This window comes from Pelophylax lessonae (assembly GCF_965119305.1).
Source record: "Pelophylax lessonae genome assembly, chromosome: 13".
In the NCBI taxonomy this organism is placed as follows: domain Eukaryota; kingdom Metazoa; phylum Chordata; class Amphibia; order Anura; family Ranidae; genus Pelophylax; species Pelophylax lessonae.
Window position 1 is genome coordinate 107,124,699 of NC_138780.1, and position 18,214 is coordinate 107,142,912.

Sequence of the window (18,214 nt, forward strand, 5' to 3'; positions counted from 1 at the left end):
TATATATATATATATATATATATATATATATATATATATATATATATATACACAAATATATACACAAATATATACAGTAATTATATATATATATATATATATATATATATATATATATATATATATATATATATTATACACATAAATCACCCACAACTTAGGCAAAAAGTATTGATTAGTATTCATCTCCATTATATACTGTATATATATATTTAATGTGTGCTGGCTGCATTGTCGGTGCAATGTATAATCTATGTGTAGGTGAATAGTAAATAGAAGAATTGGTCGGGGTGTGAAGTGTGTGGATGACAGCAGACAGTTGTGTATCAGGCCATGCTGGGTGTTTGGATGGATCTCTCGGTAAATACAATATAATGACATTAGGGCACATGCCTTGTAAAGCCCCATACGTTAAACGGAATGTCAGAAGCAAGTGTTCCGTAATGAAAACAATCTATTTACCTTTTCTAATTCCAAGAGATGAAACCGCAAGACTTGGATGGCTTGGATCATCTGCAATGAAAGCAGAGCCGTTATTGTGGGGAGGAAAGTCTCCCTGTGGATGGATTATGATGTGTGGTCTATGGGAGGTGAGGCAGATCATAGGGGCCCCAAGTCGGTCCCCAGCTCGGACAGGCCCCGGTGCCCCTGACAGGGGGGGGGGGGGGTACTAATTATCAAGACTTTTGGTTTACTCCTCGGTCATGGCTCAGTCTCTCTGATCTCCCCCCTCCCTGAGATTTCTGATGAATGTCCTACCTGCTAATTCACTGCCATGAGGAACAAGCTGCTCCACAGGTGACAGCGACACACAAGTGACACTTTCACATTTCCAAATCACAGACAATCCCGCCTGTCCACTTCTAGAGAGCCGACCGCCTCCCTCCCTGCACCATTGTTTTCTGCCATTCCCACAACACAATCCGTGCTGGAAAAATACCCCTACATACTGGGGGAGATTTACTAAAAGTGGTGCACACAGACTCTGGTGAGGCTCTGCATAGTAACCAATCAGTTTCTAACTTCAGCTTGTTCAGTTAAGCCTTAACAATAAAACCTAGAAAATTATTGTCTACCATGCACTGCAGCATCAGATTCTGTGTGCACAAGTTTTAGTAAATCTCCTACTACAACACCACTACACACTACTAAAACACCACTTCACAGTCCCCCAAAAACTGCTACTCAGTACTACAACACCACTGCACAGTACTGCACAATACTAGTACTAAAATGCCACTACATAGTACTACACAATACAACTCAGTATTATAACATCACTACACAGTACTGCACAATACTAACTACTACAACACCACTACACACTACTAAAACACAACTACACACTACTACAACACCACTTCACAGTCCCAAAAACTGCTACTCAGTGCTACAACACCACTACACAGTACTACACAGTACAACTCAGTATTATAACATCACCATACAGTACTGCACAATGCTTACTATTACAACACCACTACACAGTACTACACAGTACAACTCAGTATTATAACATCACCATACAGTACTGCAAAATGCTTACTATTACAACACCACTACACAGTACTGCACACTACTACTCAGTACTACTACACCCCTACACAGTACTAAACACGTTACATGGTATTACAACACCACTACACAGTACTGCACACTACTACTCAGTACTACTACACCCCTACACAGTACTACACACGTTACATGGTATTACAACACCACTACACAGTGCTGCACACTGCTACTCAGTACTACATCATTACACAGTACACACACTACTAACTACTAAACCACTACACACTGCTACACAGTACCACAACACCACTACACAGTACTAAACAGTGCTACTCAGTAATACAGCATCATTACACAGTACTACACACTGCTACACAGTACTGCACACTGCTACTCAGTACTGCAACATCATTACACAATACACACTACTAACCACTAAACCACTACACACTGCTACACAGTACCACAACACCACTACACAGTACTACACAGTGCTACTCAGTACTACAACACCACTACACAGTACTGCACACTGCTACTTAGTACTGCAACACCACTACACAGTACTACACACTGTTACACAGTACCACAACACCACTACACAGTACTACACAGTGCTACTCAGTACTATAACACCACTCCACAATAGTACACAGTGCTACTCAGTACTACAACACCACTACACAATTCTGCACACTGCTACTCAGTACTATAACATAACAGTACTATAACACAGTACTGAACACTACTAACTACTACACCACTACACAGTGCTGCGCACTAGTACTTAGTACTGAAACACCACTACAGAGTACTACACAATACAACTCAGTATTATAACACCACTATACAGTACTGCACAATAGTACTAAAAGGCCGCTATACAGTACTACACACTATAACTCAGTATTATAACATCACTACACAGTACTGCAAAATACTAACTATTACAACACCACTACACAGTACTACACAGTACTACTCAGTACTGCAACACCACTACAGAGTAGTGCACATTACTAACTACTACAACACCACTACAAAGCACTGCACACTACTACTCAATAATACAACACCACTACACAGTACTGTAGACATACTGCTACACATTACAGTCCTGCACACTAATATAGAGTACTCACCAAGTTATCCAGCTCTGGGTTGGAGGAGAAAAGGGGCTTCTCTGCCCTGACCTGGGGACAACATAATCACAGGTTACTACCCAGCCGTCTGTGGACACATCGCCAAACTGAATGTAGATAAATATGAAATTACTGAACACATTTACAGATGTACAGTTACATTCCTACATCATTTAGCAGTATTTATAGATTTATGCATTATATATTTTTTTTCTAAAATAAATTTGTATATGAATATTGAGGAAGAAATGCGTGGCTATATATTTCTCCACACATATACTATATATCGCACTTTATATATCTTACTCCAAAACACTAATTACACCACCATTCTTTCCTTATCTTCCTATGGCGCTATATATTCTTCATTTATTTTTAATTCTTTAGACACGAATTACAGTTACATTTGAAATAATGTAACGCTTACATTTGTAGTAAATATGCGCGGCTTATATGATGGAAAGACCGAGTGATGGAGTAATTATTGGCATATATTACTTGTATCCAGTTAGTGGCGATACTATAGAAGGGATAATACAAGCATTCAGCAATAAAGGGATATAATAAAGCAATCAGTAATAATGGATATAATGCAAATATCCAGTGATAGAAGGGGTATAATACTTCTAGAAAAGATATAACACACGCATCCAGTATTAGAAGGGATAACATTTAAGAATCCACCGAAAAAAAGGGATATTTCAACAATGCAATAAAGGGGGTATAATACAAGTATCCCGTAATATAGAGAATATACTGTAGTAAAAACAACCGATAATAAAAAGGGTATAATACATCAGGAATACTGGGAATATGAGAAAAGCGTGCATTAAGAAAAGTAAAATAAGCATCCATGAATATAAATAATATAATGCAAGAATCTGGTAATAATGGGGATCTAATACAGGCATGCATTAATAGATAGGGTTATAATACAAGCAAGCAGTTAAAAGGGGATATGATACAATTATCCATTATTAGAAGAAATATAATACAAGAACCCAGTAATAAAGGGGCTATAATACAAGACCCCAATAATAAAGGGGATATAATACAATCACCCAGTAATAAAGGGGATACAGTGAAAGCACCCAATAAACGATGGAATAAAATACAAGCATAAGTTAAAAGGAGGGATTTAATACAGCCACCAAGTAATAGGGGGGATATAATACAAGCATCCTTTAATAGAAGGGATTTAATACAGGCACCCATTCCCAGTAATAGGGGAGATATAATACAAGCACCCAGTATTAGGAGGGATATAATACAAGCATTCATTAATAGAAGGGATTATATTAGGAGCATCCAGCAATAAAGGGGATATCATACAATCATACAGTAATAGAAGGGACACACTGCAAGCACCCAGCAATAGGGGAATATAATACAAGTACCCAGTAATGGGGGAGTATAATACAAGCACCCAGTAATGGGGGTATATAATACAAGGACCTAGTAATAGGGGGGAATATAATACAAGGACCTAGTAATATGGGGGGATATAATAAAAGCACCTAATAGGGGAGGAATATAATACAAGCACCCAGTAATGGGGGAATATAATTGCAAGCACCCAGTAATGGGTGAATATAATACAAGCACCTAATAATGGGGGTATATAATACAAGCACCCAGTAATGGGGGTATATAATACAAGCACCTAGTAATAGGGGGGAATATAATACAAGCACCTAGTAATAGGGGAGGAATATAATACAAGCACCCAGTAATGGGGGAATATAATTGCAATCACCCAGTAATGGGTGAATATAATACAAGCACCTAATAATGGGGGTATATAATACAAGCACCTAATAATGGGGGTATATAATACAAGCACCTAGTAATAGGGGGAATATAATACAAGCACCTAGTAATAGGGGGGTATATAATACAAGCACCTAATAATGGGGGTATATAATACAAGCACCTAGTAATAGGGGGGTATATAATACAAGCACCTAATAATGGGGGTATATAATACAAGCACCTAGTAATAGGGGGGTATATAATACAAGCACCTAATAATGGGGGTATATAATACAAGCACCTAGTAATAGGGGGAATATAATACAAGCACCCGGTAATGGGGGTATATAATATAAGCACCTAGTAATAGGGGGGAATATAATACAAGCACCCAGTAATATGGGAATATTTTACAAGCACCCAGTAATGTAGGGGTATATAATAGAATCACCATGTAATACAAGGGATAAAATACAAGCATCCATAAATAAAGGGGATATAAGACAAGCATCCAGCGGGCCGGGGTGAATAGTTGGCTAGGTGATTGACCTGTTTGGCGAATACAGCGATGTCTTCATTAAAGGAATCGGACGAGCACACATCCCCTCCTGCTACTCCCGGCTCCCGCGGGGTACACGTCGCCAGTTCACATTTCTCAAAGACCAGAGCTAGAAGAGGGAAGAGGGGGTGTCTGTGCGGACCCCATAACAAACCACCATCAATAAACCAACATCACAACAGACATTTTATGATACAACTACATTATGTAAAAAACTAAAAAAAATCACAATACATTTTGGTAAATTGGCGTTGATTATTTTTACTGTCATTGTAAGTTTAGGGAGAGAGTGTGAGAATCCGGGAATTATCAGAATGTAGAAATAAATAGGGGTCCTGGACATAATCCCCGCTCCAGCAGAACGGCACATGTGAAATCTTAATGATCATATGACAATTTGTGTCTGCTGAATAAAGGATTTGCAGTTTTGCTGTGCATAGCAACAAGCTGATTTTTAATCCTCTCTTTATTTGCTCCTTTAATCCTTAATTGGTCGGTATTAGGAATCCTGAGTGGCTCTAATGAAGTTGCAATGTTTTGCAGGGAATTATCAGGCCCGGCTCATGGCTGGGAAGCTGAATTGCTGCCTTCCCTGTCCCTTATCAGTCCTGATCATTCCATGGGGGAGATGTTTATCTGACATGTGTGTATATAGGGGGCACCGATCTGATTATACCTATCTGACATGTGTGTATATAGGGGGCACCGATTTGATTATACCTATCTGACATGTGTGTATATAGGGGGCACCGATCTGATTATATATCATTTTGACAAGTTTGTATATAGGGGCACCGATCTGATTATACCATTTTGACAAGTTTGTATATAGGGGGCACCGATCTAATCTGGCATGTATGTGTATATAGAGACACCGATCTAATCTGAGTATACTTAACTGACATGTGTATATATAGGAGGCACTTATCTGACTATACTTATCTGACGTGTTTAGGGGCACTTGGGTGTCTATATTTATCCGACATGTGTGCATATAAGGGGCACCGATCTGATCTGACTACTTATCTGACATGTGTGTATATTTGGGGCACTGAACTGATCTGACTAAACTTATCTGACATGTGTGTCTATAGTGGGCACCAATCTGATTATACCTATCTGACACATGTGTATATGGGGGGCATCGATCTGATTATATTTATCTGACATGTGTGTATATAGTGGGCACCAATCTGATTATACCTATCTGATATATGTGTATATGGGGGGCACCGATCTGATTATACTTATCTGACATGTGTGTATATAGTGGGCATTAATCTGATTATACATATCTGACATATATGTATATGGGGGGCACCGATCTGATCTGACTATACTTATCTGACATGTGTTTAGGGGGCACCGGGATGACTATATTTATCGGTCATTTGTGTGTATAAAGGACACCGACCTGTGATGGCTATACCTATCTGCTATGTGTATGTATAGTGGGCACCGATCTGATCTGTATGCACTTATCTGATATGTGTATATAGAAGCATCGATCTGACTATGCTCTTGCCAACATGCCGCCCGATTTCAGCAAGTACCTACCCATAAATGGCATCTTTGTCCCGTTTAAGGGCATCGTTGACAGCAGACCCCATGCTGGTGGGCATAACATTGGGGTGGGGGGCATGAGTCCCATAGTGCTGGCTGGCATGTAAAGGGGGTCCGTGGTTTAAGTGGTGTACCGGTGGGATAGGTCGGGGGGCATGTGGGTCACCATACATGGAGGTTGGCACCCCCACTCCGTCCATGGCATAGTGCGGTAACTCATCGTACTGCCAGAGAAAAGAAAGACAAAGAATTAGAAAGAAAAGACAGAAAATACAAAAACAGAAACAAAAAAAAAAAAAAAGGAAGAAAATTGTGAAAGGCAATCTAAAAGCTACGAGCGTGAGAGGCCTGGCCAGGAATAATATTAATAATAATAATAATAAAAAAAAAAAAAAAATAGTGTGAGATAAAGAGACAAACTAAAAGCATTGATTGTGAGAGGCCTGTCAATGAAGAGAAATAAGCATAAAAAAAAATAAAAAATAAATAAATAAAAAATAGAAAAAAAAATAACAATGCGATAAAGAGATAAAAAGGTGAGCACAAGAAAAAAAGTGTTGACTGGGAAAAGTCCAGGGCAATAAATAAATAAATAAAAAATAGAAAAAAAAAATAACAATGCGATGAAGAGATAAAAAGGTGAGCACAAAAAAAGAAAAAGTGTTGATTGGGAAAAGTCCAGGGCAATAAATAAATAAATAAATAAATAGGTGTCCAGACTGGAAGAGGCTGAAGAGTTACCAGGAACATTGAGGCGTGTGCGTGCTCTTTACTGCTCATCCAAAAATATACAAAAGAACAAAAAAGAAGTGCAAGCTCTTCGCCGAGGAACTAGAACATGGGCAGATGGAAGGACGGTGACTGCGAGGAAAAGCTGCAAAAATCAAGCTGGAGGATAGGACTGACATGAGGAAGCAGGGCAGCAGGAAGAGAAAACACTGACTACTGAGAGAGAAAGAAGAGAGAGAGAAGAGAGAGGGAGAGAGAGAGAGAGGGAGAGAGAGAGAGAGAGAGAGAGAGAGAGAGAGAGAGGTGTGTATGTGTCAGAGACAGAGAGGAGAGAGGCGTGCAGGAGACACACAAAGCACTGATCACTCATATCCATCCTTTATTAACACACACATATATACATCCTGAATCCTAAATGTCACCCCCACCCCTGGCTCAGCGTACCCCCCATGCAAGCCTTGCGCTGCTGTATGTCAGGGCATTTAAACCTACCCTTTGCGCCATCAATAAACGCCTGTGTGTGCGCCCTATAGTGCTGTCTCCGTGTCCCGGGCTGCTGGGAAGGGAAAAGGGGGCCAGGGGTGGGGGGGTGAGGGGGGAAAACGGACAAATTGTTTCTCTTGTTTCTTTCTGCGATCCAGAAAATCTCCTTCTTCTTCTTCTTCCTCTCCCCGGCTCCGGCAACACGAGAGCCCGACAATCATACAAGCATGCTGCACGGGAAGGCCAAACTCTCCTTGTCTAATGAGATCGGCTACAAAGGTCTTCTTTGTGGTCCGCAGCGATGAGTGGCGAAGTGTCCCAAGTTTAGGAGTTCAGGGCAGAGCCACATGTACCCAGGCTGGGGACTCTCATGGCGCTCCGCCACTTCAGATGTCAATCAGAGGCAGAGCATGTCAAGGTGCTGAATGAGGGATGGTGGCAGGAGAGAGAGGAGGAGGAAGATGATGGTGGTGATCGTGATGAAGATGAGCAGCGAATCTTCCAGCCCCTTCTCTCTCTCTCTCTGATGCTTCTATCTTTCTGTAACTCCTCTTGACAGCTCCCTACAGATCTCTGTCTCTTTTATTTTTTTTTCCCCCAATGACACGTGAAAAAAAAAATCAGGATCCAAAATGACTAAAAAAAAAACACCAAGAAAAAAAAATCAAATAAATACAAAAATCTCTTTTAGTAACAAAGTAAAAGCAATAAAAAAAGTCCAAAGTGCTTGGGTGTGCAGGGAGTGAGGAGCTGGGTGGAGGGGATTTTGCAGCCTGTCTCTGGCAGATGAGTGACTGCTGGCAGGTTGGCTGCTGCTGGCTTATACAAGAGGCTCAGTTTGTGGAGCTGATCGGCGGGAGAATGAAAATGACGGAACCCGGAAGTAGAGGGAGCCAGAGCCAGTCCTACCGCACAGACACATGGAGGAGGCAGAGACTAGGATGGGCGCCGTGCAATCAGGAGTGGAAGGAGGCAGGGAAGGGGGAGGGAGGCCACATCTACAGGCCATCCTTCCAGCAGCCAAGCCTGAACCCTCATTATCCCAGTCACAGCCAGGCTTATTCCACTCCACATCCATCCCCTGCATTGCATGCCACTGCACACTGCTGACCCATTAACCCGATCAGTGCCACCAGACAACACAAAACCGAGGAAACTCTCATCATCGCATCGTCTGCGATCTTCCTCTGCACAGTGCCCTACTGGCCTGGGGAGGTCACAGGAAGGTGGAGGAAGTGAAGGTGACACCATGTGGAATGGATGACACACCATGGGGTGGATTTACTAAAGTCAAGTAGACTTAAGGGAAGTTACACTTTGTAAGGGAATTATCCCCAGAGCTTAGTAAACGAGGTGCAAAAAAACACACAAAAAAAGTCTCAGACAAGGAAAATGAAAAGACAGCATTGTGCTTAGTAATTGAAAGAACTTAGTAAGAAAAGATGCACTTTGCAAGGGGAAACATCCCCAGAGCTTTGTGAATGAGGTGCAACCCCCCCCCCCCAAAAAAAAAAAACAAAAACAAAACAGTCACAGACAAAGAAAATGAAAAGACAGCATTGTACTTCCATTTGATTGGAATAAATAACTTAGTAAGGAAAGATGCACTTTGCAAGGGGAAACATGCCAGAGCTTAGTGGATGGGGTGAACCCCCCACCCCCTCCAACATCCAAAAAAAAAAAAAACTCAGTCACAGGCAAGGAAAATTAAAAGACAGCATTGTGCTTCCATTTGATTGGAAGAACTTAGTAAGGAAAGATGCACTTTGCAAGGGGAAACATCCCCAAAGCTTAGTGAATGAGGTGCAACCCCCCCAAAAACAAACAAACAAAAAAAACTCAGTCACAGTCAAGGAAAATGAAAAGATAGCATTGTGCTTCCATTTGATTGAAAGAACTTAGTAAGGAAAGATGCACTTTGCAAAGGGAAACATCCCCAGAGCTTAGTGAATGAGCTGCAACCCCACCCCCCCCCAAAAAAAAAACAAAAAACAAAAAAAAAACTCAGCCACAGTCAAGGAAAATGAAAAGACAGCATTGTGCTTCCATTTGATTGGACTAAAGGATTTTGTAAGGAAAGATGCACTTTGCAAGGGGAAACATCTCCAGAGCTTAGTGAATGAGGTGCACCCCCCCCCAAAAAAAAAAAAAAACTCAGTCACAGACAAAGAAAATGAAAAGACAGCATTGTACTTCCATATGATTGGAATAAAGAACTTAGTAATGAAAGATGCACTTTGCAAGGGGAAACATGCCAGAGCTTAGTGGATGATGTGAACCCCCCCCCCACCCCCTCCAAAAAAAAAAAAAAAAAAAACTCAGTCACAGACAAGGAAAATGAAAAGACAGCATTGTGCTACCATTTGATTTGAATAAAGAACTTTATAAGGGAAGATGCACTTTGCAAGGGGAATAATCCCCAGAGCTTAGTGAATGAGGTGAAATTTCACTTTGCTAATTAAAAAAAGTAAAAATAAAAACTCAGTTACAGGCAAGGGAAATGAAAAGACAGCATTGTGCTTCTATTTGATTGGAATAAAGTACTTAGTAAGGAAAGATGCACTTTGCAAGGGAATAATTGCCAGAGCTTAGTGAATGAGGTGCAATTTCACTTTGCTAATAACATAAAACTCAGTCACAGGCAAGGAAAATGAAAAAAAAAAACAGCATTGTGCTTCCATTTGGTTGGAATATAGAACTTTATAAGGGAAGATTCACTTTTTAATATAATTTGACTAAAACTTAGTGAATGAGGTGCAATTTCCCTTTGCAAAAAAAACAAAACAAAAACTTCAGTAACGGGCAAGGAAAATGGAAAGACAGCATTGTGCTTATATTTGATTGTAATATAGAACTTTATAAGGGAAAATGCACTTTGCAAGGGAATTACCCCCAGAGCTTAGTGAATGAGGTGCAATTTCACTTTGCTAGAAAATTACCAATCACAGGCAAGGAAAATAAAAAGACCTTTTGCGTCAATTTGATTGCAATGTATAATTTTATAAGTGAAGATGCACTTTGCAATGCAATTACTCCCAGAGCTTAGTGATTGGGTGTTTTTTTTATCAAGGTGAAATTGCACTGCATTCACTAAGCTCTAGGGAAAATGTCCTGGCAAAGTGAACAGAGGGGAAGATTTACTAGAACTGAATCTAGTGCAGCTGTGCATGGTAACTAATCAGCTTCTAACTTCAGCTTGTTCAATTAAGCTTTGGCAAAAACAAAAAAAACATGGAAGCTGACTGGTTACTATGCACAGCCTCACCAAATTCTGTGTGCACTAGTTTTAGTACATTTCTCCCAGACTGCCTTGAGCAAATCAACCCTAAATAGAATCTTAACTTTATATGGGAAGTTGCACTTTGTGAGGGAATTTTGAAGAGCTTAGTAAATGAGGTGTGATGAGGCTCTCACCACCATCATCCAATCAAATGGAAGCAATTTTTTTTATTGCATGTTATTAGGTACTTGCACCTCATGCACTAAACTCTAGTGAAAATGTCCATGGACAATGGGAATGAAACATGGCAGCTGATTGGTTACTATGCACAGCCTAATCACATTCTGTGTGTACTAGTTTTAGCAAATCTCCCCCAGCCTATTTGCCTTTAGTAAATCCATCCCTATGTGTATCTATCAATAATCAATGTTTAGCCAAGATCTATCAGTGCTGAGTCAGATCTCTAGAAGACAGCAGTGAGGCTGAGTTATTATATTAAGGTGTAGATCTGAATATCTCAACCAGGGTTCTGTGGAGCCCCAGGGGTTCCTCCTGAGGTTGCTAGGGGTTCCTCCTGAGGTTAGGGTTCCTCCTGAGGTTGTTAGGGGTTCCTCCTGAGGTTGTTAGGGGTTCCTCCTGAGGTTACTAGGGGTTCCTCCTGAGGTTGTTAGGGGTTCCTCCTGAGGTTGCTAAGGGTTCCTCCTGAGGTTACTAGGGGTTCCTCCTGAGGTTGTTAGGGGTTCCTCCTGAGGCTACTAGTGGTTCCTCCTGAGGTTGCTAAGGGTTCCTCCTGAGGTTGCTAGGGGTTCCTCCTAAGGTTGCTAGGGGTTCCTCCTGAGGGTGCTAGGGGTTCCTCCTGAGGTTGTTAGGGGTTCCTCCTGAGGTTACTAGGGGTTCCTCCTGAGGTTGTTAGGGGTTCCTCCTGAGGTTACTAGGGGTTCCTCCTGAGGTTGCTAGGGGTTCCTCCTGAGGTTGTTAGGGGTTCCTCCTGAGGTTACTAGGGGTTTCTCCTGAGGTTGTTAGGGGTTCCTCCTGAGGTTGCTAGGGGTTCCTCCTGAGGTTGCTAGGGGTTCCTCCTGAGGTTGTTAGGGGTTACTCCTGAGGTTGCTAGGGGTTCCTCCTGAGGTTGCTAAGGGTTCCTCCTGAGGTTACTAGGGGTTCCTCCTGAGGTTGTTAGGGGTTCCTCCTGAGGCTACTAGTGGTTCCTCCTGAGGTTGCTAAGGGTTCCTCCTGAGGTTGCTAGGGGTTCCTCCTAAGGTTGCTAGGGGTTCCTCCTGAGGGTGCTAGGGGTTCCTCCTGAGGTTGTTAGGGGTTCCTCCTGAGGTTACTAGGGGTTCCTCCTGAGGTTGTTAGGGGTTCCTCCTGAGGTTACTAGGGGTTCCTCCTGAGGTTGCTAGGGGTTCCTCCTGAGGTTGTTAGGGGTTCCTCCTGAGGTTACTAGGGGTTTCTCCTGAGGTTGTTAGGGGTTCCTCCTGAGGTTGCTAGGGGTTCCTCCTGAGGTTGCTAGGGGTTCCTCCTGAGGTTGTTAGGGGTTACTCCTGAGGTTGCTAGGGGTTCCTCCTGAGGTTGCTAGGGGTTACTCCTGAGGTTGCTAGGAGTTCCTCCTGAGGTTGTTAGGGGTTCCTCCTGAGGTTGCTAGGGGTTCCTCCTGAGGTTGCTAGGGGTTCCTCCTGAGGTTGTTAGGGGTTACTCCTGAGGTTGCTAGGGTTTCCTCCTGAGGTTGCTAGGGGTTCCTCCTGAGGCTGCTAGGGGTTACTTCTGAGGTTGCTAGGGGTTCTTCTTGAGGTTGCTAGGGGTTCCCCCTGATGTTGCTAGGGGTTCCTTGAGCAATGGGCAATGCCTGCCTCTCACATAAGTTCCCAATGACACCATTGTTTATTTTAGCTATCTGTAAGGGGGTAATTCTTCCCAATGATGACAAGAGTAAGAAGCATTCTTCCAAAAAACTGTCACACTAATGTGTCATGAGTTGTAGATTTTTAAATTTTAGAAAGGGTTCCCCAGACCAGAAATGTATTTCAAGGGTTCCTCTGTGTTGAAAAGGTTTAGAGAGGCTGGTGTAGAGGATATGCACCCAGCAAAGTGTAATAAAGTGCATGTTTACAGTGCAAAGTATATATTAGTAAATAAGAGGAGTCTGCATTGGCCATGTGCAGGGGGAATAAAACACAAACAGGATTTTGTTCTAGCACATGATTGGGTGTTGAACTTCCCCCTATTTACTGACATTCCATGAGCCCAGAGGTGAGTGTGATCCTTTGTAGTGTGATGTGTGCACAGGTATTAGTGAAGTAATACTTGCTAATGGCAGTGCTAATGACAGCCGGGCTATTTACTAAATGAAGTAAAATGCTGCACCCCGAGCAGCCAGCCATCGTTTCCAGGAGAAGCAGAAACACCCAGAGGTTCTCAGGGGGAGGGGGAGGGGGGGGGGATGCCTCTCTCGGTTTTGTCTTGTTGCCCAATCCGTTTGCTGGAAGTGAAACCTGCTTTAGACCTCAGAACAGTCAATTACCACAAGTCCTGGAGCCCATCAATCATGGCCGGGGCCTGAAGTTTGCAGGGGGCGGGGGGCTGGCTCTGCCTTCACATTGTACACTGATGGCCCCTCTAATGCCCCATCTCAGTAATCATCACAGCAGTTGCTATTTTCTAAAGTACAAAAGAATTAGGAATCTTAGTTAATGAGTGAGTTTAACATGTTGGATGCCATGGGGGTGGCAGGAAAATGGCAGCATTCTTCCAGCTGATGGGGGTCACTTTCCTCCTGCACAGTCCAGGGTGGGGATCCTCCGACACCACTGACACCGGCCTCTCATTAGGTGCAGACGTGATTTAAAGTGACCTGGCTGCTGCTTCCAGCAGGGAAAGGGTTAGACTGCTCGGGCTGAATCCACCCTAAACATAGATGTGTGACAAGCAATGCCAGGGATGGAGAGGGAGAGCACCGGGCGCCTGGGACAGGGACGCCACGGCTACTGCAGGCGCTGGGGGTGAGTCAGGCAAGCATTGCTATAGCATCGCTGGGCTCAACACAAGGCTGGGGGAATGGACACTTATTCTACAGCAGGCTTACAAACAAAAAAAAAGTGGAAACAATAACTTGAAGAGTGGGTTTCTAATGCAAGGTGAGTGCATTACTAATACCGACACTGACTGTCCATATACACATATTCACATTTCTAACATTCATAGAATAATCTTCACAATTCACATGTTTGTAATACACCATCAAATATAGAAATATACACACTAGTTACCTATATACCCACATCAGTGAACAAAAACACCTAGATATACAAAAACACAACATATATGTTTATAAACTAATATATATGAATATATATGTAGCTATATAATACAGGAATATAACACAGATTATATATATATATATATATATATATATATATATATATATATATATATATATATATATATAGCCTTTGTAATTAATTGTTGGGTTTTATAGAAGATAAAAAGAGCCTGAAAAAAATACATATATATATACACACACATATATATATATATACATATATATATATATATAGATGCTACCGTACATACTGGATGTTCATTTTAGTACTAATTTAAATAAATATCTGACAACCACATTTATCTCGTGATAAGCAACAGTGTTGCTTTTTTAATGATTGTATCACCTGAATAGAGGCCAATGGACACGCTTAAAATGTATATCTGTAAATAAGTGAATGTATATATTTTTTTTCCCAAACCGGTGTGTAAGCAAACAATTGTAATAGCAGCAATGAGGGTTTGTACCATTGTCCCATACTCACTTTAATTGCACATTGCAAATTAGCGCTACTAAAAAGCTTTGCAACTTGTTCTGGATATTAAAATATATTTCCAGTGCCCAAAAAAAAAAAAAAAAAAAAAAAAAGAATAAATAGAGGATTTTTGTAAATAGTAAGAATAATGTCGGCACTTTTATGTAGTCCTGAATTCACAGAAAATCGGATGTACTGTTACTGTCTAGGGTTTAGTGCTATCGCCGGTAAAGATGTTAATAAAGAGTTTTTCTTTTAAATTAAACTATTTTACCATCATTTTTAGTAATAAAGTCTCGGACTGGCAGGTCAGGTGCTGCGAATTAAACTCAAATAACAATAGACGAGAAATGTGAATGCTGTTTTTCTTATAAGAAAATGATTTTTATTAATCTGATGTAGCCTGTAAAATCGAATAAATGTGTTTCCATTTTATAAAAAGGGGATGATCTGCAAAGTGTTAAAATATAAAGCACAAATATATATATATGTTTATTTTTATTATGTAAAATAAAAGCAAGAGCGGTGCTCAGTTGGTCTGGCTGCAAATGGCTTTAACAGCCGGTGAAGTGTCAGCTCTGGGGGTTAGATGGGGGTCAGTGGTGGGGTGACAGCTCTCATTGCCCCGGAGTGAGAGCTCCAGCTGTGTGTGGATTCATTAGCAGAACACTAAAACAATGCAAACAGCCCCGGAGCTTAGATCTTCTTCACAAGAGCCGGGGACAATTGCAGCGGGCCACTTAAAAGCACCTTGTGACAACAGCAGCTGGGCATTAGGTCTCTAACACAGGGACAAATGAAAGAGCCACTCAGACTTTAACAGGACACTTTCCATTAAACTAAGAAAAAGAGAAGAAAATGGATCTGATCCGGGCTTCCCTTACCCTGTGGCGATGGGCAGGTAAAACAAATAGCCAGAGCCTCTCCCCTCATTGCATTGGCCATTGTCATGCTGGATTATTGGCAGAGGTCAAGAAATATATATATATATATATATAAAAAAATATATATATATGAATTCTCTTGGGGAACAATTGTCCTTGGTGTGCAGAGACTGATAATTCCAATAGTAATCGTGTTTGTCACTTTGCAGAAGTTTTTATTTTATTATTTTTCATGTGATATAAGATCAGCTCTAGCAATAGGACAAATTTGTTTTTTTCTGCATAGATCTATCCCTGTGTCCTGTACTAGACATGCACGACTCACAATCCTCCTTTATTATTTCACTGTGCTTTTATCTTTTTTTTTTTTTCTTTAGAAGTAAATATCAGTGATCAGGGAACATAATTAAGATTTCTTTCCTTTTTTTCCCCTGCTCCATAGAAATGTTTATTTGGCCTGGTCATCAGATGACATGTAAAATGTATACATTAGGTGGGCTGGTCAGTGTGTATGTATATTCGTAGCTCAGTATGGGGATCAGACCCAGTTCCCTGCCCCCTCCTCACTCTGAACCTCTCCAAACAGTGTCAGTTTGGTTTATTTTTTTTTCCGAGTGTTTTATTTCCCTCTCCCACTCCAAAGTCAGTGTGACCTCTGTGTGACCTTGGTAGATTTGGGGTGTGTGGGTCTGCACATTTCATTCAGACCCATTTTCTGTGCCCTGGTGTCCTTCCTTCTCCAGCCTAGCCACACAGTGCTGCTTCCAGCCTATCCGCAGCGCTCTTTCGCCCCCTGGTGGCTGTCTTCTCAATCGCTCTGCATTTCCACCGAACAGATCGCTAATGAAGAGCATTCGTGTTCTGGATTTTATTATTGGACGCAGCTAATCCCGGCTACAATATTCTGGATCTGAAGAAAAGTGCAAAGGACACGTTTAATTAAGATTATAGGACTCTACCTGGTCGATCGAATTACTGAATCTCAGGACAGCTTCTCTGCTACAGTACAGAGAGTATTGGAGAGGGAATGCCAGGGTACAAGGATGGATGGATGGATGGATAGATGGATGGAACAGAGAAGGATGAACACTGACCAGTCCTAAAGTCTGTCCAGCAGTACAATAGTTTCCTCTCTTCCCTCTATCACTGAACTGCTTAGAACAGGAATCAGATCAGGAGTAGTGTATTATATATTATACACCCAGATTATTACCCAGCAATAAGTCTGCTGCTGAAATCAATGGGAAATAAATAAACTCATTTCATCTGTTACAATTGTGTCTTATCAGGAAGTCAGCAAAAACTTCGTGGACATATTCTATATTCCATTCTGTGTATTCAGTAGGCTCATAAAGGAGAAAGATCTCCATTTTCACCCATGTGAATATAACTTCAAATCTTATTCAACTCACCTGAAATAAATATCAGCTTTTTTTTTGTTGTAAATGAGGGTCCTTGTCCTGGTGCGTTAGCCCTGTACATGAGCCTGTTGTGTATGAAATGTAATTGTATTAAATGTACACATGTTGTATCAATATAATAAGATCGATTCCCACAATAAAGAGCCGTATATTGTCTTCTAGTGTGTCCAGAGAGACGACACCTCTGTACCGAGGCGACCCTCTACAAGTCAGGGGATTAGTATTATCACATTATCATTATTGGTATTATTAATATCATCATCATTAATATTAATATAATTATTATTATCATCGTCTTCATCAATATTATCATCATCCTTATTGGTATTATTATTATCATCATCATTATTGGTATTATAATTATCATCATCATTAATATTAATATAATTATTATTATCATCATCTTCATCAATATTATCATCATCCTTATTGGTATTATTATCATCATCATCATTATTGGTATTAATATTATCATCATCATTAATATCATTATTATCATCATCATCATCATCATCAATATTATTGTTATCATTATTGTTATTATTATTATCATTATTGGTATTATTATCATCATCATTAATATTATCATCAATATTATTATCATTAATATTATGGGTATTATTATTAGTAATATCAATTTTATTATTATTATTATCTGGCTCTATTAGAGAAATGACATCAGCGTGTCCCTTATTAGAGAGTCCTGCACAGATCTAAACAGAGTGTCCACAGCACCGTTACTGTCTGTCTGTCTGTCTGTCTGTCTGTCTGTCTGTCTGTCTGTCTGTCTGTCTGTCTATCTATCTATCTATCTATCTATCTATCTATCTATCTATCTATCTATCTATCTATCTATCTATCTATCTATCTATCTATCTATCTATCTATCTATCTATCTATCTATCTATCTACCTATCGAGCCCAGCACCGATGACAGCTCCACAGACTTTTCCATAAAGTATCCCCAGCATTGTCTCTGCCTATATATACTGTCTGTCTATATATATATATATATATATATATATACTCACACACACACACACACACACACACACACCACATATATATATATATATATATATATATATATATATATATATATATATATATATATATATACACATGTCTTATTGGAGAGCCCAGGACGATGACATCTCC

General features: G+C 40.6%; 1 protein-coding gene across 3 annotated transcripts in view; it reads right to left on the bottom strand.

Moving 5' to 3' along the window:
- The window catches only part of MEIS2 (Meis homeobox 2), a 189,587-nt gene extending 180,960 nt beyond the window's left edge, over window positions 1–8,627 (bottom strand). Inside the window, exons 1-5 of one of the 3 annotated variants that reach the window (XM_082275577.1) lie at window positions 7,753–8,627; window positions 6,526–6,755; window positions 4,959–5,100; window positions 2,658–2,708; window positions 463–513 (exon numbers count right to left, since the gene is read on the bottom strand). In XM_082275577.1, the coding sequence (XP_082131703.1) occupies window positions 463–513; window positions 2,658–2,708; window positions 4,959–5,100; window positions 6,526–6,755; window positions 7,753–7,764 (486 nt within the window). In that variant the 5' untranslated portion in view covers window positions 7,765–8,627. Of the gene's footprint in view, window positions 1–462; window positions 514–2,657; window positions 2,709–4,958; window positions 5,101–6,525; window positions 6,756–7,272; window positions 7,503–7,752 lie in introns of those variants that run through there. The other 2 variants (XM_082275576.1, XM_082275575.1) reach the window with 2 other exon arrangements.
- Window positions 8,628–18,214: the final 9,587 nt, after the last annotated feature.